The following is a 26684-nucleotide window of genomic DNA, read 5'->3' as shown; positions in this document are numbered from 1 at the left end:
GTTACTGTTAGTCTTTCCTCCCTTCACGTTGTAACTTCTCACCAATACCACGCAGCCGAGATTCGTATATGAAGTTCGTCATCTGCAACTTCGGGGGTTGCTTTTGTACGTGACCGGCAATTAATTCAAATGTAAAAATTTTCAAACAAATTTATTAAAAACCACCATTCCAATACTTTACAATCTTTAAGCTTAAGATACAAATGTTACATAGATGTTAAAATGAGACATGTTTCGCTTAAGCTTTGTAAGCATCTTCAGCCACACTTAATCTAGAGCTAAGTCAGGGCCCTGAAATGGGTTCCTCGTTAAAGTATAATACATGCATTAATACAAGATAAAACAGTCATAAAAATCTAGTCTGTGGAGAAAGTGATGCTTAAATGTAACTAAAATTTAATAATAAACTTGTCATATGTACATGGAATGGATATTAGTGTTTGTCTAAAAATAGTAGAAGTTGATTATTTGTAAAATGAGACATAGTCATAATGATCCAACATACAATAGGACTGTACAAATTTGTTGATATTAATGAAGCGTAGATTCATTAAAATATCGAAAAATAAATCGTCGAACGTTGTTGAATGAGAATCAGGTACGTAGAATTCTTTTTTTCTGCTAGTTGCTTTACGTCACACTGACACAGATAGGTCTTATGGTGACGATGGGATAGGAAAGGCCTAGGAGTTGGAAGGAAGCGGCCGTGGCCTTCATTAAGGTACGGCCCCAGCATTTACCTGGTGTGAATATGGGAAACCACAGGAAAGTACTTAGAATTACAGTAGAGTTGTTAACTCCAAGTAGTTGCGTAATAAGGTCAAAAGGAGCTTAAAGCATCAGTGTGTAGAGGTGTTGTGTCTCTTTCATGGAATAATCTTTGTAGTAGATTGTAGTCATGAGCTGTCTTGCGTAGATTCAACAAATAAGGTGCTCAATAAAGCCTTAGATGTGGGAGAATTCTCAATGTGTTTCGTGTTGAAGACCCTAGTGTTGACAGAAAGGTGACTAGCCTTGTTGGTTGTTTGAGACGATTCATAACATGTAATTAATTCAAACCCGAGAAACAGTGACGCTTCACTGATTTTCTGATCGTTAGAAGTTTTAGTTTTTTGGTTCCCATCATATTAGCTCCCAGCATCATTGTAAACCTTTCTTTACTTGTTCAATGTTCCTCGCAAACCACAAATGCCGTATTGCACAGTTAATGTTGCACAAAATTCGAGTTACAGCTTATTTTTTGCTTCAAGGGAGGAAATGTTTGCTTTGAGAACCGTGTAACTAAATTTCGAGTAATAGAGAAATAAATACACATGAAGAATCGGACAAACGGCCGGGAAATTTAAGTTACTTCGAGACACTGAAAATTTCAGTAATGGAGGTTCAACTGTATTAGCAAGGGTCACACGCTCTTCCACCAGTACTTCTCTCCTGACATAAATAATTCAAATGTCCATCTGTTTCTCTAAGGTCACATCACAATCTCCATTAGTACGCTCCCACGGCTTTAACATTACTAGTGGCAAACATGTCTCCATTAACGGGAAGGGAATGGCAGCGTAATTATTGGATTTTAGAGTTTCGTATTCATATGACCAGTAACTAGTTTTAACAATTCCCTAATGTAATGTAGTACCAAGATGTCCTTACGACAGAATCTCTCCTTCAATGATCGAATTGCTTCGTCATAATTCACGCCTGAAGGCGGAAAAATTTCTTCAATGGAGTACCCTCAATTTAGGTACTGTAGCCTGTAAAAGGTATTGGAATTTTTCCTTGTTACTAAGTTTTTTTGTTTTGTTACTGGCTTTACGTTGCACTGACACAGATAGGTCTTATGGCGATGATGGGTTAGGAAAAGCCTAGGAGTTGGAAGGAAGCGGCCGTGGCCTTAATTAAGGTACAGCCCCAGCATTTGCCTGGTGTGAAAATGGGAAACCACGGAAAACCATCTTCAGGGCTGTCAACAGTGGGATTCGAACCCACTATCTCCTGGATGCAAACTCTCAGCCGCGCGCCTCTAACCGCACGGCCAACTCGCTTGGTGTGTTACTAAGTTCCGGGTCACTATCAATATGGGAAAACTGTGCCCAGAACCCTTTCCACAGGGAGTTCTCGCCACTGCACCTAGCCAATTCTAACTTTGGTAACCTAAGCGTCTTCCCAAATCACACAACTCGAAAACAGATCATGCCCCATTTACTTGGGACTTCTTCATTTCATCAACATCGCCTTTCATTGTACAATACTTCTCTTTATACTCATCAATTGACTGTAAGATTTCCTCATCAGTACACTCCCTTAAATAAAGGAAATCCTATTATATTAGTATTGAGAACCACAATATCGTCATACCTTACCACAACTACAGAAAGATTAGCGACAAATTTCTTACTCATCATTTCTATGACGGCGTTATAGTGCTTTGTGAATACCGACCTTAAAATTACGCTTCTTCACAGCCGATTTCAAAATGTCTTCTTTTTCCACAGTTGTCATCGCGATGGTCGGAAAAAAACTACTCCGAAAGAATAGACGATAGTCAATAACAACCGAACTTGATAGCACAAACAAGGTTCAGTAAAAGAGCAACTCCAATACAAGAGACGTGTCCTGTCATGGTCGCCAAATGTCATATATAACTTAATTAAACAGTTATTGGGACTGTTTATCCTTTTATTAGATGTGTATTTTAATGATTTGTCCCATACTATAATCAAGAGAGCATCTAAACATATAAAAAAACACTCACACATACCAAAAAGGTCCACGAAAATTTTTTATTTATAGTTCTGTGATTCACGCTGGTGCTGCCACAAGTCTGTCTACACTACTAATGTCAGTGAAGGTTTAATCAACCCATGCATCTGTAATGTCTCTGCAGCAGTCTCTAAATGTGTGACTGTTGTACTACACCATAGTTTCCACGTTAAAAGATTTAATGTGCAGGCATTTTCTGAGACATAATGGCAGGTCTTAACACACAACATGTTCTAACAGTGAGCAGAGAGTTGCAACAGAAATACTATTGTGTAGTTAGGGAGAGCTTGGTGACAAACCAGATAATAGGTGGCGAGTAGACGATTGCTGTTTTGCTCAAGGACAAGTTGTATAGCGACTTCTGTGCTGCATTTGTAACTGAGCAGTCATATTCAGGATGCACTGTGTTCATCCTGAATTGGGACTAATCATAGTTCTAATTATAGTCAGCCAAACCACTACCAGACTGGACAGGTGTATCAAGAGGGTTCACCATATGTGGGTGAAACTCAACAAGGAAAAATACCTTTGCTACAAGCAATGTTCAAACGCTGCTAAACACTGACAATAACACTCAATTACAAAATCGAACAGAAATTGTGGCTTGTGAATTGAAAAGATTTGACACTGACATTTGATGCAAGTGTGTAATGGACTCTTATAACTTGGAAACAATTCTCTAATCTCATGGGTAAATAGTGAAAATATCAAGCTTGAACAGGTATTATTATTATTATTATTATTATCTACGTAGTTATGTATGACAGGTTGTCAGTACGGACTTTATGGATACAGTACTTTTGCATCCATCTCTTGGCACAGGCCAGAGTAAAGTGTAGCTTCCACCGAAGTCCCAGTCAACATCCATGGCTGTGACAATATGGAAGTTGCTGGGATATGGGTAGTGCTGAGTAATGACATTCAGAGCATGACTAGTGCATCTGAGTTTTATGAAACGTGCTGCTCATAATAGGGTCAATCATGCTGCAATAGTACTTTCTGACCCAGTGAGGAAAGCAATGGCAAACTACCTCACTCCTTATCTTGCCTGGTACGCCTCATTTTGGTGCTGCCATTGGTTTTTGGGGTTTCCTTATAACTGCATAACATTTGGTAGTGCTATTTGAGGATCCAACCAGCCTCTGGGCTGATGACCTAACAGACACAGACATCATTTATTATTTATGTGTTGTATGAGCTGTCTTTTTCTTTAAATCTGTTTTACGTCGCACTGACACAGATAGGTCTTAAGGCAATGATGGGATAGGAAAGGCCTGGGAGTGGAAAGGAATTGGCCATGGCCTTAATTAAGGTACAGCCCCAGCATTTAAATGGTGTGAAAATAGGAAAACCATCTTCAAGGCTGCCGACAGTGGGGTTCGAACCCACTGTCCCCCGGACGCAAGCACACAGCTGCACGCGTATTAGCTGTCTTGCGTAACAAAACATGTGAGGTTATGTCACGATACTTCTGCTGTTATATATATTAATACGACTTTATTTAATGTAAGAACACGTAATTAATAGTATATAATTTATTACTACCTGTAAATATGATGTATAAATCCTATGTAATGTTGTTCAACACAGGGTAGAACAACGCACCTTTGTCACACAAGTTTTACAGAATGTTCTATCCATTTGTACATACGTTATTGGAGATTCGAGAAGATACGAGAAAGCATGTTGTGTCATACTTTTCAGAAGCCTGGACAGGCAAGGTATATAAAGAGACAGTCTTGGGTTGTTGAGTTCAGTTGAGTTGTTAGTAGAAGTAGCTAGTCGAGTGAAGTGTGTGAACTCATATTGTGATTTTGTTGTGTTAGTAGTTGGTTGACATGCTAATGTGGCAGTCGAGCTCAAGATGGTGGTTCATTAATGTGTGTGTATAACGTGTATATAATTTTAAAATAAAACAGTGTACACAATTGAAAGCATCTCGTGTGTGCATCTTTATGAATACGATACATTGCTGCTCTGAGTGAAATCAGGTGAGCAGGAGAAGTCAAGGAGCAATATACTGGATATACCCTCTATTGGAAAGTGAAAGACAATAACAAACCTCAAATTCACTGAATTGGATGTGAAATAAATAACAAAGTTGTTGATCATGTTGATGAACTTCCTTCCAGAATAAGAAAAAATACATAATACCCTGCCTCAAACTCACCAACAACCAGTGAGGTACTGTAATAAGTACAACTTGTAGAGTCTGAATGAATGTACCTCACTTGGACAAAATTATCCCTTTAGGAGATTTCAATCCCAGAGTTGGTAGAGACTACATTCTGGACAGGAACCATTGGCAAAGAGGTTGTGGGCAGGAGTAACTCTCATGGGATCATCTAGCTAACTGAATGTGCAGAAAATAATCTCATCATTAAAAAAATACTTTTGTTTGGAAATAGATTATGTTCAAAAGGTTATGGCAACACCCTAGGTCAAAGCAATGGAATCGAATTAAGTAATAGTGTGTGCCAGAGATCAGGACGATGCATAGATTATAAGAGACATGGCAAGTGCTCATGCTTGCTGAATAAACCAAACACCTGTTGCCTTAAAGATGAGGAATCTAAGTTGAACTTTCATATTCTTCTAAATGACAAAATACCATCCGAATATCCAGATAGCGTTATACAGTACGGGTCAGTATTTAAATCAGCAATGCTCTAAGCCTCTGAGGTGTCTAAGGATTCGTCAAGAGCAAGAACCAGGTCTGTTTGGACAAAAACTGTAAGAGAAACTCAAAGCCTCACAAATCAAAAATGAAAATGTACAACACCTGGCAAAATGATTCTCATTCAGCACCCTCACCAAAGTTACAAATCAAGAAGCCAAAGGTGAAGTACAGGGAACAACTCACAACCTGAAGAACCAATGGTGGACAGCAAAATCATCTGAAATGCAGAATCTAGCAAAGAACAATAATGCCAAAATTTGTAACACCAAAATCATACTGCTGATCAACAAAACGCTTTAATCACCACCATCTTCAGAAAAGGTGACAAGACTCAATGCAATAACTAGAGACGAGAATTATAAGCACTAAAAACAATTAAAATAGGCTCTTAAATTAGCCAAAATAGGCATGTAAATAGGCACTAATGTGTAAAATAGGCAAAAAGTAGGCATGAAAAATTACTTATAATTTAATAACACACTCTCAATTACTATATAAGGAATTTACAACAAGCAACTTTTCAATGTTTCCCGGTAACAGTCTTGTAGAATGTTTTGTACTGAAAGAAAGATCTCTCAACCTGACATGGAATGATCGGACAAAACTTCATCTGGCCTTAGTTACATTGTTTCATTTACCTCACCTCGTAGCACCCTGGTTACTTTTACCATTGCTTTCCATCCAGGATTCCGCTGCAGGACCCTATCGACCTTTTCGCTGACAGCGGCTATCTTCCCGGAGGTTCGGTCAAAACGTCCCCTGATTTCTTCCAAAATCCTAAATGACTCCACCTGGGGCATACCACTCTTATCCAACTCGGTGATTGCTCCCGGTAGCTTGTTGAAGTTTGAACATGATCCAGTTTATGCTCCCATCATTACAGTGCATAGGTCTGAAGAAAATTGTTGTAGGCCGCTCTTCACAGTGGTCTGGCAGAAAGGCTGCGTTCATACAGCATTTTGTACTCGTGTCAGATGCATCGCAGTATTTCTATGTCGATCTATATGGTACTTTTTTCACATTTGATATGAAAAATAAAAAATTGACTTAAATTACATTGTTTTTATATCTTACATTTCTACAGTTGGGCTAATTGGCAATAATGCTTAGTATTCATATTATGCATTTGTTTCATTAAAAAAAACTATTAGAGGTGATGTTTCCAGAAGTACAAAATTTTAAAGTAGGAACAAAGGAATTCGTAATTTACATGGAAATATGTCCTCAAACATTGATGATGATGATGATGATGCCTGTTGTTTAAAGGGGCCAAACATCTAGGTCATCGGCCCCTCCTCAAAGATTTTCCAGTTATAATTTGGCAGTATTGTGTCGAGTTCACCGAGTGAACAAAAATAATAAAAATGACATGAAACGGTACCTGACCAACGTAGAGGAGAGCTCCCTCCTTTATGCTTGGTAGGGACCCACCAAGCTGTCCCTAGAAGTATTCTTACTTGCATAGAAAAATTAAAACGGAGGAACTATAAATCTCAGATTTGTGAACATTTTATTCGTTGCTATTCGCCGGCTTTGGTCAGCCGGGTCAGTTGTCAAGAAGACTATTTTCTGTTGCCTGCAATACATCCTGCATCATGTGTGCCCACAAGGATGCCAACCACACTGAAAATTGGCAAACCGCGTAATCTGAAATTTATTACATGTAATAAATATCATAGCGTAGCAAGAAGTCTACTGTTGCAAATACTTCTTACTCATAATATTACAGCTATCTTTGTCACCGTCAAGTGATTCCACTTGTATATGCTTTTTCAACTAGAATATCTACAAACTCACAATTTACAACATTTGAACATCACTTCAAATTTTGAGATGGTCCATAGTGATCCTATTTGAAACTGTTCTTCAACTTCTATTCACCAACTTCATATCCTCAACGTGTTCTACAACTTCACCATATGCATCTGACTTTCATCCTTTATCTTCAAGATCATAATGAACTTCGGATCTCTCGACTAACTTTGACTTTTACTCTCTCCTCTTTACTTTGATTACATAAGATTTTTCGCCATCGTCTAATTATAACCGCCATTACTATCAACTTTACTTTTATGCAATCTTACTACTTGTTGTATAACAATCTGTTGTTTTATTCCATTGTACTTATTTTAGCAGCCTTCTAAGGTTAATTTTGTTAATACTTCCACTATTGTATCTCATCACATTGTATTTTCAAACCATCATTGTTATTTTTAATGTTATTTTACTTCAAATCTCTTCAAGATTTTAAAATTCATTTCATCACTACATGTTATTTAGACGCTTATTTTTAATTTAAGGTTAAGACTATGGCTGATGATGCCTTCAGAGAAGGCGAAACATGTCCCACTATTAGCTAACAAATTTATGTAAATCATCCAAGACGATTTTGTATTGATTAGGTGGTCTAATAAATAACTTAATGTTATTATTTTAATCTGAAATTGTCGTGGAATGTGCCCATAACCTTACTTTTTGTCACAGTTTGGCAAGACTCTAGAGAGGATGCTAGAGATTTATTGACAGCTTCGCTGCCCTTACCAGGGAGCTTACGCCCCCCCAGATTGTCTCTGCTTGCTCCCCAGCACAATGGTTACCAACCGGACCTCACCAATCCAGACCAACGGTCTTTTCACTGGCCTGGTCTTGTAAAGATAAGTCTTGGCAGCCTTGTAGAACACGCTGTGACATCGTCCAAACCGTGCCATGTTGTATGTCTAGCCTCTGTGACTCGTCCTAGCTGCGCCACATTGGATCTGTAACCTATGTTTTGCGAAGGCTTAGCGGAAGCGTAATAGGGCTCACGAAAGCCTACACATAGAGCTGGTGAAAGTTACGCACGATTTTTTTTAGAAATTGCATTTCAGTTGTAAATTTCTATTTTCACAGGAAATGAATCACAGTTCAAAATACCGGTTTTTAATTTTCATCCACTCTGTGACAAGAGACCACCCACATTATAACTCCTCGTTCAGTAATGAAATGATTATTTACATTTTAGCAATAAAAATATTGAAAGTTCACGACTAATACAGTATTGCAACAAAACAATTTGTCACAAGGCCTATGAATGCTACGATGAAATGCGATCACAGTTCTCAATCACAGAAAAAATAAAGGAAACAAAAAAAGGAACAAACGAACCTACCTCCTAATAGCAAGCTTGGAGGAAGACTACCCTTCCATCCGTAGTAAAATTGGGATCCCCGTGATCCACTGCTTCAGCCAGTAGGACTTTGATGATTTTTCTTCGGGCATTGCCGCAGACACATTTCTTCTTCTTCTTCTTCTTCACAATAAACCACAACACGTTCTGAAGATAAAGCGTATGCGTACAACAGTTCGCATCCAAGGGGGGTATAGGGGTTATGGGATGTGCAACATAGTTCGATGTTGATTGATCCTCGCATATGTCTTAGGAGGTTGGAGGGGCTGAAGGCTTCAATATCAGATTGTTCCTTGTTTGTCCTGATGGATATTTCTCAGCCACTATTCCTGGTGACTTCCGAGAATTCCCATATTTGTTCGTTGGGTAAACAGATATTGAGAAACGAGAAGATAATTCTGTCGAGCACACCAGCTACAATATCATGCACTGGAATAAAATCGGCTTCTTTAAAATACAACCAAAAGGCATGAAATAGGCAACTATACTCCAAATAGACACAAAGCCCTGAAATAGGCATTTATAGGCACAATAAAACCAACAAAATCTACCTATAATGACCCTAAAATGGATTTATATCTCAAAAGCCTATGTTTCTGAACACAGGAATAAAATAGGCAAATAGGCAAATTCCCGTCTCTAGCAATAATTATCGAGGGCTACATGGTCACTGTTGCTTGTAAAAGTTTACCAAGAATACTATCTAATCAGTTGCTACCATTCACAGAAGAATGCCTGTCGAAAACCTAGCGTGGATCTAAACCCATCTGAAGCACAACTGATATGGTGTTCACTGCCAGGCAAATGCAAGAAAAATCCAAATAACTTTTTTTTTGCTATTTGCTTTATGTCGCACCGACACAGATAGCTCTTATGGCAATGATAGGATAGGAAAGGCCTAGGAATGGGAAGGAAGTGGCCGTGGCCTTAATTAAGGAACAGCCCCAGCATTTGCCATCTTCAGGGATGCCGACAGTGGGGTTCGAACCCACTATCTCCCGGATGCGAGCTCACAGCTGCGCATTTCTAACCGCACGGCCAACTCGCCGGGTAAATCCAAATAACAGCCTCTTTATATGCCATTCATAGATCTTGTGAAAGCCTTCATTTCTATAAACTGAGAAGACCCTTGAGAAGTCCTAGCTTTAGTTGGATGTCTGCTGAAATAAATCAAAATACTTCAACTGCTACATGATGATATTCTGCAGCAACAGAACTGGACAACCCTTTCACAAGCAAGGATGTCCAATTGTTCTTTGTTCTCTATACAGAATGGTCTACCAATCCCTTAAAATTCTGAAGATGCACAATCCATAAGGTACAGCCCTAGCATTTACCTGGTATGAAAATGGGAAACAACGGAAAACAATCTTCAGAGCTGCTGACAGTGGGGTTCGAACCCACTATCTCCTGAATGCAAGCTCACAGCTGCGCGCCCCTAACCACTCAGCCAACTCACTCAGTAAGAGAAATATTTGCTGCCTCTGGCATTTGAACTGATAAAAAATATGCACCTCAAACAGGTAATTTCAAAGAGAGTTTAGAGGAGTACTTGGAGGAACTGAGGAGGTGCACTGAAGATAAATAAGTAGTGACAATGGGAGACATGAATTGGAACCGACAGGCAAGGTAAAGAAGAAATAATTGGTGCTTTCAGTTATGGAAATAAACATGCAAGAGGATTGATCTGATTTTCGCTGAGAGAGAGAAATGCAGATAATTGGAAGATGTGACAATTGTGCTAAGAGAAGGTTATGAAGGAGACCATAAAGTAGAAGTAGTTAAATTAAGACTTTAGTAAAATAGTGAAGATGTGACAGTTATGCCAAGAGAAGGTTATGAAGGAGACCATAAAGTAAAAGTAGTTAAATTAAGACTTGGTAAAATAGTGAAATTAAAGGAACAAGAGAAGATGAGACAAGAGAAAAAAATTAAAGGTAAAAAAATGAAAGGTGTGGAAATTAAAGGAAAAGGGAGCACAAGAGAAGTTTGATGAAGAACTGAAAAAACAAATTCCTAAAGGAGAGGTTGGGCAGTGCTGAAGAGGAATGGGCTAAGTTCAAACAAGGAATGGTGAAATGTGCAGAGGATACATGTGGTAGAGTATCACGGAAAAAGAAGGAAGAGGAGACACCCTGATGGAATAACAAAGTAACAGATGCACTGAAAGAAAAACAAGAAGCATGGAAGAGCTGGACAGGAGGCAGAAATACGGAGAGTAAGCAAAAGCATCACGAAGCAAAGAAAGCATGTCAGGAGATTGTACAGGAAGAGAAACAGAAGTGCTGGAAAAACTTCACAGAAACCTTGCGAGAGCATGTTAAAGAAAGTAAGAAAGTGTTGTATGAATTGGTTAAAAGCAAATTAAACAGGAGAGAAGATACAAAATTTGTAAGGACAGATACAGGAAAAAATTTGACACAAAGAGAGGATATTCTCCAGCAATGGGAGGAGTATTTTCCTAAATTACTTAATATCAACTTCAAAGAACTAGGGGAGGAGGAGGAACATGAAGAAGAAATGGTGGAGGAAGACCAAAACAAAGATATAACAATGATGGAAATAGAAGGTACTATAAAGAAGATGAAAAGTGGCACAGCATCAGGTGTGGATGAGGCAGCTAGAGATGATAATGTCAGCAGGAACAGTAGGATTACATTAGATACGGTACATAGATTATTTTGAGAAATATAGAAGAGAAAAAAGTACCAGAAGATTGGAGGAAGGGACTGATAATCCTAGTATTCAAGAAGGGTGATAAAAAGAATGTTGAAACTATGGAGGAATCACCCTCACTTCATATGTAACAAAGATCTTTGAGAGGTTATTAGGGGGAAGACTGAGGATGAAAGCAAAAGAGAAAATGGAGGAAGAACAATACAGATTTAGAAGAGATAGATCAGCTTTTGATGCATTAAGGAATATGATGGAGAAAAGATGTAAGTTCAGCTAGGATTCAGTGATGATATTTATATATATTGAGGAGGCATATGACAGTGTACCCTGGGTAGGCAGAGCATAAGTACAAATGATCAAAGCCATGTGTGAAAATTGTGTAAGTAGTGTGAAGATAGGACAAACAAATGGGAAGCAAAGACACAAAGGTCTTACTCTTAGCAGATGACATAGTAATATGGGGAGAAGATGAAATGGAAGTACAAGAACAAGTTAATGTGTGGAATCAGGAGATAAAGGAATATGCAATGAAAATAGGTGTGGGGAAGAATAAGACAGTAGTGATGAAGAGACATAATAGAGAAGGAACAGGAACATTGAAGTAGATGGAAGACTATTAGAAGTTGTAAAAAGCTTCAAATATTTGGGGAGTATACTTGCAGAAGATGGGATAATAAATGAAGAAATAGGAAAGAGAATCCAACAAGCCAATGGGTTTTACCAATGTGTGAGAGGTACAGTGTGGAACCAGGACGTACCAGAGAAATGCAAGAACATTCTGTACTCAATGTATTACGCACCAATTTTGACATACGCAGCAGGCACACAGACAACAACAAAACGTGATGAAAGCAGAATATAAGCAGCTGAGATGAAATTTCTTAGAGGAACAACTGGGGAGATATGAAGGGAAAAAATCTCAGAGAGAATTGGGTTCTTTAAACTGCAAGTCAAAATAGAGACCAGTAAGCAGAAATGGTATCGACACATGATGAGAATGGAAGAGGATTGAGTTCCAAAGCGAATATTTATGGAGAAAATAATAGGAGGAAGACAATGGGAAAGACCCAGAAAGAGGAGGATGTATACGGCGAAGGAGAGTGTAGAGAAGAGAGGAGTAAAAGTAGGAGTAGTATTGGAGGAAGGAAAGGAGTGATGGAGAGATAGAAAACTGTGGAGGTCTTTGATTCACAACCTGACCCTGAAGACTGGAAACTCGAAATGGAGGAGAAGAAGAAGGTGGATGGTATGTTATTTGTTGTTTTAGAATTTCAGTGACCAAGTGGTGTGTTGTTATGGGGCCTGGCTGTTCTATATCAGTAGAGAAAAATTAATTAACCTAAATGTTTGGTTTTGTGGATTTGTTGTCCAATTTCCCAGAGTTGGTTGAATGAAATAGATGCTAAATGTTTTTGAATTCAAATTTCCAGCAAGCTGTTGAAGGTAAGTAAATTTCTTATTTCAAGTAGCCTGTTTCATTTTATGGTATGCACCAAAATATATTCAGTACTGGATTTCGTGCAGCTCTCATGCGCACGTCCGCTCGTCGGCATATCATTGCATCCGCTTTATGTGTTCCTAGTATTGCAAAGAACATTGTGCTGTGAGGTTGAAGTTGAAAATGGGTCTCGAGACAGAGAAAAAATATTTCACAGTGGAGTATTATTTCACTTGTACAGAAATGGCTATCAAGGCAGGCCGAGTTTGAAGTTAGTGGCGGAACAATATCTAAAACAATTTAATATGGCGGCACCAAGGAACACAGTAATGTTGTCTAAAGTTACAAAATGTTGTAATGGTAGTGTATCGTGTCAATGAAAGGGAAGGTCTGGTACATCAGTAACTGAGTCTACAAATGAGAATCATGGATGTACTGGGTTTATACCCGGTAGCGTTTACAGGAAGAAGCGGTGGGCCGAGGGAATGGGGCGTAAAGGTGTGTTAAGTTTGCCAGATCACAATTTATTACATAAATGGAAGCCATTGCATTACTTCGATACACAATTTTTCAAACAGCACAGGGACATGTCCCATTTCAAAACCCAATTTACTAAAATACTATAAACACATGTGCCTAGCAGAATTTACTAGTTAACATACTATTCACTAGTAATGGGGGCTTAGCCCTAAAAACACAAGACATCGCCTTCACACAAACGCCAAATTGTAGAGTGTCTTGGTATCCCAGATTGCCAAAATAATCTTAGACTTAGAAATGCTGCGCGAAAGGCATATGCCTCGAAAGTGAACTCATTACAACTAGAAATAATAAAAGTACCGTAACATTCACCCTATTTACCAAAACATTCTGGTGCTTTCACCTACTCAGTAACTATGCTCATTTACACAGATCCTTTAAACTTCTCAAAGGAAGGACTTTACGCAACTTTAAATTTACAAACAACAATTAAAAATGATCGGTCCATATTCAAGAGACAACATAGCTAAGCGAAACACAGGTCGTAAGACCATAATATAAATCTAACATCCATACCATGTTTAAGAGTGAAGTATATACGGGCTGAGACGCTTTTAAAACTTTTTATTAACTGGGGCTATACACCTACTCAACATATACATAGCTTAAAGATTGTGATCCACTTCCTCAAACTCCTCATAACGAGCTACACAAGGGGAAAAATCTCTAAGTCTTATCTCCACGTCCAGTGAGTACTCAGTTTCGAGGCTGCGGCAGGACCTGCCCGCAAGTGTGCAGCGAACAAGCTAATAAGCCAGAATGATGACATGGTCAAGCGAGCGCTAGCCTGCCTGGAGCGGGGGAAGGCACACGCAAGGTGACCCGCCTCTGATTGGCGCACCAAATGGGGCGGGATGTTTCTACCAGAACGTGGAGCCAAGAGAAAGATAGCCAACTTAAGGTGGGTAAATACCCCAGGACGGGAAGAAACATCCCTTTATCCTGAGGCCATAAGGAGGATGAGGACCAGACCTTATTTAAGGAAGAAAGGACAATCCAAAGAATACATTGTACAATATAACATGTACAAATAAGAGTACAATTAAAACACAGCTTGCAAGCACAATCACAAACGAAGAACACAGATAAAATAATATGAAGGGGGAGGAGAGAAAACATTCTTCATGGTACAATGGACACTCATCAGATGTTGGAGTCACCAAAGCAAACACTTCAATGAACCTTGAAACTGAACATCAGCAATACGTCGCTTTGGCGATACAGGTTGGGCAATGATTTACGAAGCAAGTTGTGCATGCCAGGATTGTGTATTCTGCAAGATTTTTGGCCATGGTGTATGAGGATTCAGATTTCTTGCTTAATGTATGGTTCTCCAACAAAAATCTCCCTTGCACAGTTTCATCAATCGCCAAACAACTCGCCTTCTTGGTTTCAAGAGGTCAAATGTTGAGAATGTTTCAGCTGTATATATCCACCCAGAACTGTACCTGCATTACACAAGAAGATCGTCTTGGTTTTCAAGAATCTGCAGCAACTTGTGTTCCAAGCTATGTTTCAAAATCTGTGTGACCGTTATGAACACTGTCTACAGTGCGACGGCACACATTTTGAACATTTACATTATCGTCCCGTTAATTAACAAATAACAGTTCAATACTGCGTATACTGTTCCAGTACTGTATATTTTGGCACCAGTGTATTCCTTTGGAAAATTACAGTTCAAAATTGTCTGATGTGTTACATCAGTACTGCTATTATAATGCATCTCGAAGGGCCATCATCAATCCGATTTGTCTATTAAATAAAGTGCTGGTTTACGGGTTACCTTAGCTTTGAGTCAATAGCTATTTATCCTTGACCTCAGATGCTGCCAATGTCAATTTAGTACTTCTTCATTTATTAGTTTTTGATATTGGTGTAGCAAATTTTAGGCAGTATGCATATGTGTATATTCAGCTACTATGTGGTCTCCTTCCTTGCATAATTAAGAGGAGATTCTGTCTGAGCCTGCCACTTTGTGGTTCCTGAGCTGTCACATGGCTACTTTAAAGTTCTTGAAGAGAAGGAAGTTCATCTAAATGGTTTTGTATACTCTTTTGAGGAAATGTAGCAAGGATGATCTCAACATGCAAATCCTTGTTTAACAGTTCCTGTAAATGTTTTCTCCAATAACACTTGGAAAAGTTGACTTTGAGAAATCAAAGTGCTATCCTTAGATTAGCGGCATAGTATACTGTATTTAAAGGTAAAATGACAGAACCGAAAAAGGAACATCTGTATCTTCCAGGAAACTGACTCTTCAAGATTCCAACACAATGATCATCGTGGGCAATGACTGTCGAAGTCCACATGAATAGCTCAGCCACATCACTTGTGTTCTTTAACATGTCTTCCAAAGCAAGTGATGTATTCTTGATTGGAGGATGGACAAAGTACTTGGGGAGGACAGCAAATACGAGACCAGGACTTTCTAAAGTCTAATGTGAAAGAGTGCTCAAATGACATCACAAGCATCTGACCACAATACTCAGAATAACAACAACGAAAGTACAAGTCTGATAGAATAATTCTTTTATTAACAGACAGTCTTCTTTTTCTGGTACATTATATTATTGTCATAAATTTGTATCTTGTGTTCAATGCACTGAAAATCTTAAGGGTATTACAAGACAGAACGTCATAAAAATCATCAATAACAATATCTATTGACAGAAATGGATTTAACCTTACTAGTGCCGATGGTCAATTTATCAACCATGATAGTTTCTGCTAGAAATACCGTAGACTGACTGTGGATGGATTTATGGAAACTATATTTTATAGGGAAAAATGTGTTTCCCCAAAGGTTGCACTCTGATTAGAATTAACTTAATTTTGGAGTGTGTTGTTGTTTGAGTCATCAGTGCATAGACTGGCTTGATGCAGCTCTCCATGCACTCTATCCTATGCTAACCATTTCATTTCTACGTAACGACTGCATCCTACATCTGCTCTAATCTGCTTGTCATATTCATACCTTGGTCTACTCCGACCGTTCTTACTGCCTACACTTCCTTCAAAAACCAGTGTCTCTTCATTCGTGATTCGATCTATCCATCTCACCTTCAGCATTCTTCTGTAACACTACATTTCAAAAGCTTCTACTCTCTTTCTTTCTGAGCTACTTATCGTCCATGTTTCACTTCCATACAATACCATGCTCCAGATGAAAGTCTTTCTCATTGCTATATCAATGTTAAAGCAAGCAAATTTCTTTTCTTAAGAAAGGCCTTCCTTGCTTGCGACAGCCTGCATTTTATGTCCTCCTTACTTCTGCCATCGTTAGTTATTTTACCACCCAAGTAACAATATTCATCCACTTCCTTTAAGACTTCATTTCCTAATCTAATATTTCCTGCATCACCTGCCTTCGTTCAAATGCACTCCATTACTTTTGTTTTGGATTTATTTATTTTCATCTTGTACTCCTTACCCAAGACGTTGTCCATATCATTCACCAGCTTCTCGAGATCTTCTGCAGTCTCAGATAAAAATAACAATATCATCGGAAAATCTCAAGGTTTTGATTTCCTCACCTTGGATTGTGATTCCCTTTCCAAATTCCTCTTTGATTTCCTTTACTGCCTGTTCTACGTAAACAATGAAAATGAGGGGAGACAAACTGCAGTCTTGTCTCACTCCTTTCTGGATTGCTGCTTCTTTTTCAAAGCCCTCAATTCTTATCATTGCAGACTGATTTTTATACAGATTGTAGATAATTCTTTGTTCTCGGTATCTGATCCCAATTACCTTCAGAATCTTAAATATCTTGGTCTAATCAACATTATCGAATGCCTTTTCTAGATCTACAAACGCCATGCATGTGAGCTTGTCCTTCTTAATTCGATCCTCTAAGATCAGACGTAAAGTCGGGATTGCTTCACATGTTCCTACATTTCTTCTGAAGCTAAACTGATCTTCTCCCAACTCAGTTTCAACTTGTCTGTCCATTCTTCTGTAAATCATACATGTTAAAATTTTGCAGACATGAGATACTAAACTAATGGTGCGGTAGTTTTCACACTTGTCAGCACCGGCTTTCTTCGGAATAGGTGTAACAATATTCTGCCGAAAATCGGATGGCACTTCTCCTGTCTCATACATCTTACACACTAAATGGAATAACCTTGCCATGCTGGTTTCTCCTAAGGCAGCCAGTAATTCAGGGGGCATGCCATCAATTCCAGGTGCCTTGTTCCTATTTAGATCTCTCACAGCTTTGTCAAACTCTAACCTCACAACTGGGTCTCCCATTTCATCAGCATCAACAGCCTCTTCTTGTTCCAGAACCAAATTATCTACATCTTTACCTTGATGCAACTGATGGATATGTTCCTGCCATCTTTCTGCTTTGTCTTCTTTCCCTAGAAGTGGCTTTCTATCTGAGTTCTTAATATTCATACACTTATGTTTCCTTTCTCCAAAGGTTTCCTTGATTTTCCTGTATGCAGCATCTACCTTTCCTAGAACCATACAACCTTCGACATCCTTGCACTTCTCCTTCAGCCATTCTTCGTTTGCTACCTTGCACTTTCTATCCACTTCATTCTTTAATTGCCTGTATTCTTTTCAGCCCTCTTCATTTCTAGCATTCTTGTTTTTTTGTCGTTCATCTATCAGGTCTAGTATCTCCCGAGTTATCGACTGATTCTTAGTTGATCTTTTCTTCCTTTCTAATAGTTCTTCAGCAGTCCTATTGACTTCATTTTTCATGACTATTCAATCTTCCTCTATTATGTTTCCTTCAGCCTCTTCAATTAGTCCATGTGCGACATGTTCGTCGAAACAATCCCTCACAGCATTTTCTTTCAACTTGTCTAGGGCCCATGTCCTTGCATTCTTTCCTTTCTTCAATTTCTTCAACTTCAGATGGCATTTCATGACCAACAGGTTGTGGTTAGAGTCCACATCTGCTCCTAGGAAAGTTTCACAATACAACACTTGGTTTCTGAATCTCTGCGTGACCATAATCAAGTCTATTTGATACCTTCCAGTATCTCCAGGGCTCGTCCACGTACACAGCCATCGTTTGTGGTATTTGAACCAAGTATTGGCAAGGACTAAATTATGATCAGTGCAGAATTCAACCAGCCGACTTCCTCTTTCGTTCCTTCTTCCAAATCCAAATTCTTCCACTGTATTACTTTCTCTCCCTTGGCCTACCACTGCATTCCAGTCTCCCATCACAATCAGATTCTCGTCACCTCTTACATATTGTATTAAATCTTCTATCTCTTCATATATTCTTTCCATTTTTCATCATCAGCTGAACTAGTAGGCATATAGACCTGCACTATTGTGGTGGGCATTGGTGTGGTGTCTATCTTGACGGCAATAATTATTTCACTGTGCTGGTCGTAGTACCTTACCCGCTGCCCTATTTTCTTATTAATTATTAAACCAACTCCTGCATTCCCCCTGCTTGATTTTGTGTTGTTAATTCAGTAGTTGCCCGACCAAAAATTATGTTCTTCCTGCCAATGTACTTCACTTATACCAACTACATCTAACTTTAGTCTATCCAACTCCCTTTTCAGAATCTCTAACCTACCACAACGGACCAAACTTCTAACATTCCACGCTCCGACTTGCAGAATGTCAGTATCCATCTTCCTGATGATTGCCCCCTCTCGTGTAGTCCCCACCCAGAGATCCGATTGGGGACTAGTTTACCTCCGGAATATTTTACCTGGGAGGAAGCCATCATCAGTTCATGATTCATACAGAGAGAGCTGCATGTCCTCAGGTATTAGTTACGGCTGTAGTTTACCATTGCTTTCAACCATGTACCAGTATCAACAGAGCTAAGCCAAGTTGAGTATTATTACAAGGCCATATCAATCAATCATCTAGACTTCCGCCCTTGCAACTTCCGAAAGGATGCTACCCCTCTTTCGATGAACCATTCGTTATACCCATCCAATAGGGATGCATCTGCGGCTCGGCTATCTGCTTCATTGGGGCATGCAAGCCTCCCCACCATGGCAAGGTCACATGGCATGTAACTATTCTCATGTTTAGACCCGCATTGAAACTTGCTATAATTTGCATACAATTTTTTTTGGTCTTCCACCTATTCAATACATAATTGTTTTTTGTTGCTAGAAAATCATTTTACTACAATATTACATTAAGAGGGACATGTTTCGCTCGACTTCCGAGCATCCTATACCTTTATAACTTTTCTCAAGGTTAAGACATAACATTATTAGCTTATCATCTTAATATTAAGTAGTAAAATATATTAACAGAAAGACATTTGTGAACACAAGGAACAGACATTAATTCTATTAACACTGATGTCCAAAACATGGTAAATCCCAACAACAACGGCTGAGGATGCTCGGATGTCGAGCGAAACATATCCCTGTTACTGTAATATTGTAGTAAAACGATTTTCTAGTGACAAAAAAAAAAAATTATGTATTGAATAAGTGGAAAACAAAAATGAAAATTGTATGCAATTACAGGTTACATGGTTCGCATGGGAGGAATCTGAGTAATCACTGAATTTTGAACTGGTGTAGGAAGTGTTATAGGAATTCTAAGGACTACTGTAAATAAGGGAATTAATAAATTAGCCACTGCTTTTCTTCCTAAAGACGGTGATTGATTACCACATTCAAGATGAATAATTTCAGGGAATAAGATCATAGAAGTAAAACGGCTTGATAAATTAATGGAATGTCGTACTTTATATCTACACAGACAAAAGATAAGGAACAGGTCAGCCCCCTAAATCTGCTCTCGCCAATGGAGAGTGCATTTTTGCCATAAAAGAAAGAATCACCAATCAATTCATAACAATTTGAGCAGAAGCACAGTTGACTACTTGAAGTGCCGCCTTGATACAGTTGAGAATGAAGTAGACACCAAGTGCCACGTTCTGGATTTCTTGTGCCTGCCTCAAGATAAGAGCATTTTATGGCAATGAAGAGATTCTTCACTTAGCACCTTTTTAATTTCTACAGATACAAATGAGGATTTTTTGCTATCAGAACAGTTTCAACTGAAGACATTCGTTAAAGAAGGGCAAATGTCTTCAAGTAGATTAGGCAAACTATTAAAAACTCTACACAAGTCTCCCGAGCACTTAGGTGAGTTGAAGAAAGTGTTTCATGGAGTAGCATGCAATGCAGAACAATGGTATCTTGTGAAAGAGGAATTAGTTTCATTAGGAGGTGTCATCCAGCTAGCAGTAAATGAACCAGCTTTAGAAGACATCAACCCTGGTGTATCCACACAGAAATGGTATTTCTCGTCAGGACTACACCACATCAGAAGACATCAGACCAAATGCCCCAAATCCAACTAGAGCAGGGCATGCATTTTAAAACAAACCAGCATTATTTAATCTACAAATTGATAATGGGACTAAAAAATGAAAATTGGCAAAAATAAATCCTTCCTCCCACCCATCCCACGACTTCTGGCGAGTGAGATATACCAAAAATTTTCGAGGGCTGGTACAAATAAATCTTACTTTGTGAAGATCAATTTTAATACATTCACTGTATGAAACTGATTGTTTATAAGCAACTACAGCTTGTTATATAATGTAAAATAAAATATATATTCTATCCATAAAAACTAACCTTAGTGAAGGGTTTCCATTACTTCCAGAATGATATTCTGCAGAACTGGTTAAAGCAGAAGGTTGTGAATTTATTTTAGGATTAATGCCAGAGTGTATTCCCATAACATGCTCTGAGAGCAAATTATCCAATTGCTGGAAAGAAAACAAAAAGAATGATAGAAATGCTGAAAGTCAAACACTCAATGCAGAGAGTGGGAGGGTGAAGATACAATAAGTATACTCACTTCATCTGGTTGATCCAGAAGGATGAAAACTAAATCAAACCGTGATAAAAGAGCAGAACCAATGCGTAAATTTTCTGAAACTGTTTTAGCACGATTGTAGTGACCACCAGATGGATTAGCAGCTGCCAAAATAGATGTTCGAGCAGGAAGGGAACATACAACACCTGCCTTGGCTATACTTATGCTTTGCTGCTCCATTGCTTCAAGTAAAGCCTGAAAATTTAATACATTCTTAGAAAACCTTATCTTTTCTCAACACTGTTAAGTTGAAACACTATGAATAGTATCTCACACACACACACACACACACACACACACACACACACACACACACACACACACACACACACACACACACACACACACACACACACACACACACACACACACACACACACACACACACACACACACACACACACACACACACACACACACACACACACACACACACACACACACACACACACACACACACACACACACACACACACACACACACACACACACACACACAGAGAGAGAGAGAGAGAGAGAGAGAGAGAGAGAGAGAGAGAGAGAGAGGGGGGGGGGTTGTTTGGGAAATAAGTACAAATAACCTAATAGAAGGTAGGATGAAAGTCTACAGTTTTTAAAATATGATCTTTTTAATTTTTTATTTATTCAGTGAAAGGTGTGTCCAAGAGAGGAGCTTGAAGTAGAGTGCAATGTTTGAGAAGTAGATAGTTCCCTAGTTTGCCCCTTGGCATATACCACACAATGTACCATGCTTCAGGCAGTATATACTTACATGCGTAATGTGCAAGTTAAAAAGTTATATAGATACACTAGCAAGATACCCATGCTTTGCTACGGTATTATACTGAAATTGATAATTGAATGCTTATATATAATCCGCCGAAATTCGCGATCTGACTCGTTTTCTGAGAGAATTCGCCAAAATTTGCTATCTGACTAGTTTTCTGAGAGATTACGGCAAATATCCTCCCATTTTTAAATCTTTCTTTCCAGCAATCGATTTCGTACTTCCTGGGCTATGTCCAGGTATTTCATCCGGTCAGTTGGGTCCCTAAATCTTTGCCATCTTTTCCTATAAGCATTTTTAATATGGATCAAATCCTTGAGGAGATCCGGTGTGGTGTCATTTCGGATGCCTTGGCGGTACTGAACCTGCGGCCGCACTGCATTCGTAAGTCATTACATGGCCAGGACCCGTTTCCAGCGCGATCCACACATTTTGTATTATTATTATTATTATTATTATTATTATTATTATTATTATTGATTTTCTGGACCCCACAGCAAGATGCAAGACCGCTACTTGGCGGTAAATTACATCAACTGCCATTGTCACTGCTGACAATGTGACCAGTACCATTGTCGCGCATACGCAAGTGCACGGGATTTCTGGCGATATGAATGATATACTTCCTTGAATTATTGACCTTATTATACAGGTGAACAATTGGACGGTCAATCTCATGAGAATAATGGTTTCCAATCTCATTCCTATCGTTTATTTCAAATGTGTTTAAATTTTTATTTATATGCCAAGAGAATCTACTGTAATCTAAGAACATTCTCCAAAGGAAAAGATGGCTCTTGAAAACAAACCCAGGAAAGATAAAAAATGATCAGTTTATGATCAGAATAAGTACACTGAAAATTCACAGCCTGTTTCCAGTCATTTGACCCGGTCAGGAATGGAATGAATGAAGTTCCCATCTAGAGACGAGGACAGGAGTTGTGTCAGCTGCCGAAGCCTGTCGCACTCCACTGGGGCAATGATTAATGAATGACAAATGAAATGATATTATATTGGAGAGTGTTGCTGGAATGAATGATGACAGGGAAAACTGGAGTACCCAAGAAAAACCTGTCCCGCCTTCGCTTTGTCCAGCACAAATCTCACATGGAGTGACCGGGATTTGAACCACGGAACCCAGCGGTGAGAGGCCGGCGCGCTGCCGCCTGAACCACGGAGGGTCCTAATAAGTACATTATGAACAGTAAAATCAGTTGGTCTCAACTCCTTTTTCACCCCACCGCTGTTAAGTTGATTCACCCCTCCCCCCCCCCATGCCGCCAAATAGGAAGGCGTGTTTCTTTATGTTTAAAGGAGGTTCCAAATACCAATGTTCACGTCTGTTACCTTCAGTTTTGGGATATAAGTATCCCCATAAAAATAATTCTATTTTTTTTCACTTCCTTTCAAACTCCCCCCCACCCCACCCTTAAGGTGAATTTTCCGGCAAAAGATACTTGTTCCTTTAATAGTAAGCATCTTCTAAATACCAATTATCACTACTCCGGCATCTTCAGTTCTTGAGATATGTGTCCTCATAAAAGGAGTTCAACTCCTTTTCACTCCCGCCCTCCAAGGTGATTCCCCCCATAACACGTTTTTCTTCGTTTTCAAGGGAGATCCAAATACCGATTTTCACGTCTCTAACAACTTTAGTTTTTATTAGATGTAAGTATCCTCATACCTATTTTCAATTCTTTCAACGCACCCTCTCCCCCCCCCCCCCCCCACTTCATTGGATTTTCCGAGAATACGTGTTTCTTACTTTTAAAGCAGATTCCAAATACACGTCTGTAGCCTCTTCAGGTTTTGAGATATCAGTATCCTAATTAAAAGAATTCAACCACATTTTCAGTCACTTTTACCACCACCTCCCCCCAAGTGCTTTTTCCGAAAACTAAAGATACACGCATCTTTGTTTTTAATAGAGATAAAAAACATTTTTCACTTCTGTAACATGTCAAGTTTTTGAGATATACTGCATAAATTCTCATTTTAAAATTTCACCGCCTTTTCCTTTTTTTTTTTTTTTCTTTTGCAAGTTGCTTTACGTCACACCAACACAGATAGGTCTTATGGCGACAATGGGACAGGAAGGTGCTAGGAGTGGGAAGGAAGCAGCCATGGCCTTAATTAAGGTACAGCCCCAGCATTTGCCTGGTGTGAAAATGGGAAACCACGGAGAACCATCTTCAGGGCTCCCGACAGTGGGGTTTGAACCCACTATCTCCCGAATACTGGACACTGGCCGCACTTAAGTGACTGCAGCTATTGAGCTCGGTCACCACCATTTTAGTTCCACTTAAGTGGATTTTCCAAAAACAAATCATCTATGTTTCTTTACGTTTACAGGAGATTACAAATACCAATTTTTATGCCTGTAACATTCTATGTTTCTGAGATATACTGTAGATATAATCTTTCTAAAAATTCACCCCAATTTGTCACTCCTGTTTAACCGCCATTAATTGGATTTTCCAAAAACAAAAAATACTTGTTTCTTTATTTTTAAAGGAGATCCCAAATATCAATTTTCAGATCTATAATATAGTCAGTTTCTGAGATATAAGTATCCTCGTTAAAGGCATTCAACCCATTTTTCACCCCTCCTATTTGGATTTTCAAAAAACAAAAAATACGTGTTTCTTTATATTTAAATGAGATTCTAAATGACAATTTTGACATCTGTAAACTTTTAATGTTTTGAGCACACTCATTTTAAAATTTCAACCCGCTTTTCACCCCTGCCACTATTTGGATTTTCCAAAAACAAAAAATACATGTTCCTTTATTTTTAAAGGAGATCCCAAATACCAATTTTCAGGTCTGTAATATCTTCAGTTTCTGAGATATAAGAATCCTCATTAAAGACATTCAACCTATTTTTCACCCCTTTGAACCCCTCCTATTGGGAGTTTCCAAAAACAAAAAACAAAAATTACGTGTTTCTTTATTTTTAAAGGAGATTCTGAACACCAATTTTTACATCTGTAATCTATTAAAGTTTTGAGATATTGATACACTCATTTTAAAAATTCACCCCCTTAGCGATGGAATATCCGAAAATCCTCCCTATGAAAAAGAAAACATATGGTAACAAAATTATACCTGAAGAAAAATAGACTTAATTTATGATGATGATGATAATAATAATAATAATAATAATAATAATAATAATAATAATCAAGGGAGTACTAAAACTAAAACATCTAAAAGTAAACTACAGTGTGTCACTGAACTAGCCAGGGTGGCGAGGGGAGGGGGTAGGTTGGTGGAAGATCAACGGACTGACTAGCCAGCTGGAATTACACTAATGACAGAGTAATGGAAATGCAACAGCTTGTGCTCTATGCTGGAGCTGGGAGCACTGAGGACTTCATTAAAGTAAGTTCCTAAATTCAAGTTTTTAAGGATTTAAATAGAAATAAAAATAAATGTTTATACATTTCTAAAAGTACTTCTGTGTGAACTGATAGAATATGATTATGTTTTTCAAGAAAGGTACATGTCATTTTATTTTAATAGAGTTGTTTCTTTTTCAGGTATGTTTATCTTACAATATGTTGTTTTTTTTTTTTTTTTTTTTTTTTCAGATATTTTATGAACTTATTTATTCAAAATTAGTTTCAACAGACAGAAGAACCTAACAGTTATAAATTAACTGAGTTGAAACTGTAAAGAGATAGCTTCAGATATTAATAAAAACAAGTTTAAGAAGCAGTTCTAAGTACATCACTTCACCACGGCTTCAAGATGTATTCTGCATGCATAATGTGTAAGAAGCAATTATCACTGCACTGCAGCTTCAGGATGCATGTGTGCATAATGTGCAAGAAACAACTTATATCACTGCATTGTAGCTTCAGGATGCATGCGTGCGTAATGTGCAAGAAACTATTTACATTACTGCATTGCAGCTCCAGGCAGTATGAATATTTAAGTTGTATGGAAATGTTTTACGTACAAGAGGCAAACATTTCCACACTGGAAAATATTGTAATGTACGTCAGCAAAGCCTTATGTCATTCACCATTAAATACTAACCAAGCTACAAACATCAAATTTTTAACTCCATTTTTTTTTGTTTTTGAAATAGGACATTATTTTGATGTCATATATACTGGAGGTCATACCAATAACCAGCAGAAAAAAATATTTGTACATGTCTTCCAAATACACAGTATAGAGATAAACTGGCATCATACATTCCACTTTGTGGTACTGAATGTGACAATTATAGACAAGAAGAAATACTTCAGTAACCTTGATAAAAGTGAATTGTTAAGGAGACAAAGTGGTTAGAGCATTTCTTCTGCAGTATAGTTTCTCACTCAAATGGAGTGAAATGAAGTCATGTCTTTATATGACTTGATTTGACAATACTTCACATGTGGTTTTAATATATCAAGAGTGGTGCAATTATGGTAAATTCACCAACTATTCAGAAATCAGAGGATAAACAAGACCTATCAATTCCAAAGCACAGAGACCTTGCCATAATGTAAACCAAGAGAATGCAACTACTGCTCAAATTACATAACACTTTTTATAAAGGTTTATGAAGAAATAAATAACAAAAAGAATGTCAATTGCTGTTAGGTATGGTACTCAAATCAAATCAAAATCTCTTTATTTGCAAATGAGGTGTCTACCTCGGTGGCAAATGGTAAACTAAAATACATTATTGTCAAGCACTAAATTTTAAATTAACAAGAGACGAAGAAAATTTTCCTAGAATACAATATTATACAATTTACGCTAATAATTTGTTCTATTAAACACATACATCATCCTTAAT

General features: G+C 38.2%; 1 protein-coding gene across 4 annotated transcripts in view; it reads right to left on the bottom strand.

Annotated features, from left to right (window-relative positions):
• Positions 1-26684, bottom strand: part of LOC136862701 (DNA helicase MCM8) — a 661148-nt gene that overhangs the window by 182351 nt on the left and 452113 nt on the right. For all 4 annotated transcript variants that reach the window (XM_067138906.2, XM_067138907.2, XM_067138908.2 and 1 more), the window contains exons 11-12: positions 21082-21294; positions 20856-20989 (exon numbers count right to left, since the gene is read on the bottom strand). In XM_067138906.2, the coding sequence (XP_066995007.2) occupies positions 20856-20989; positions 21082-21294 (347 nt within the window). The remainder of the gene's footprint in view (positions 1-20855; positions 20990-21081; positions 21295-26684) is intronic.

This window comes from Anabrus simplex, chromosome 2 (assembly GCF_040414725.1).
Source record: "Anabrus simplex isolate iqAnaSimp1 chromosome 2, ASM4041472v1, whole genome shotgun sequence".
Classification (NCBI taxonomy): Eukaryota; Metazoa; Arthropoda; class Insecta; order Orthoptera; family Tettigoniidae; genus Anabrus; species Anabrus simplex.
This window is presented reverse-complemented; position numbering and strand designations above follow the sequence as displayed.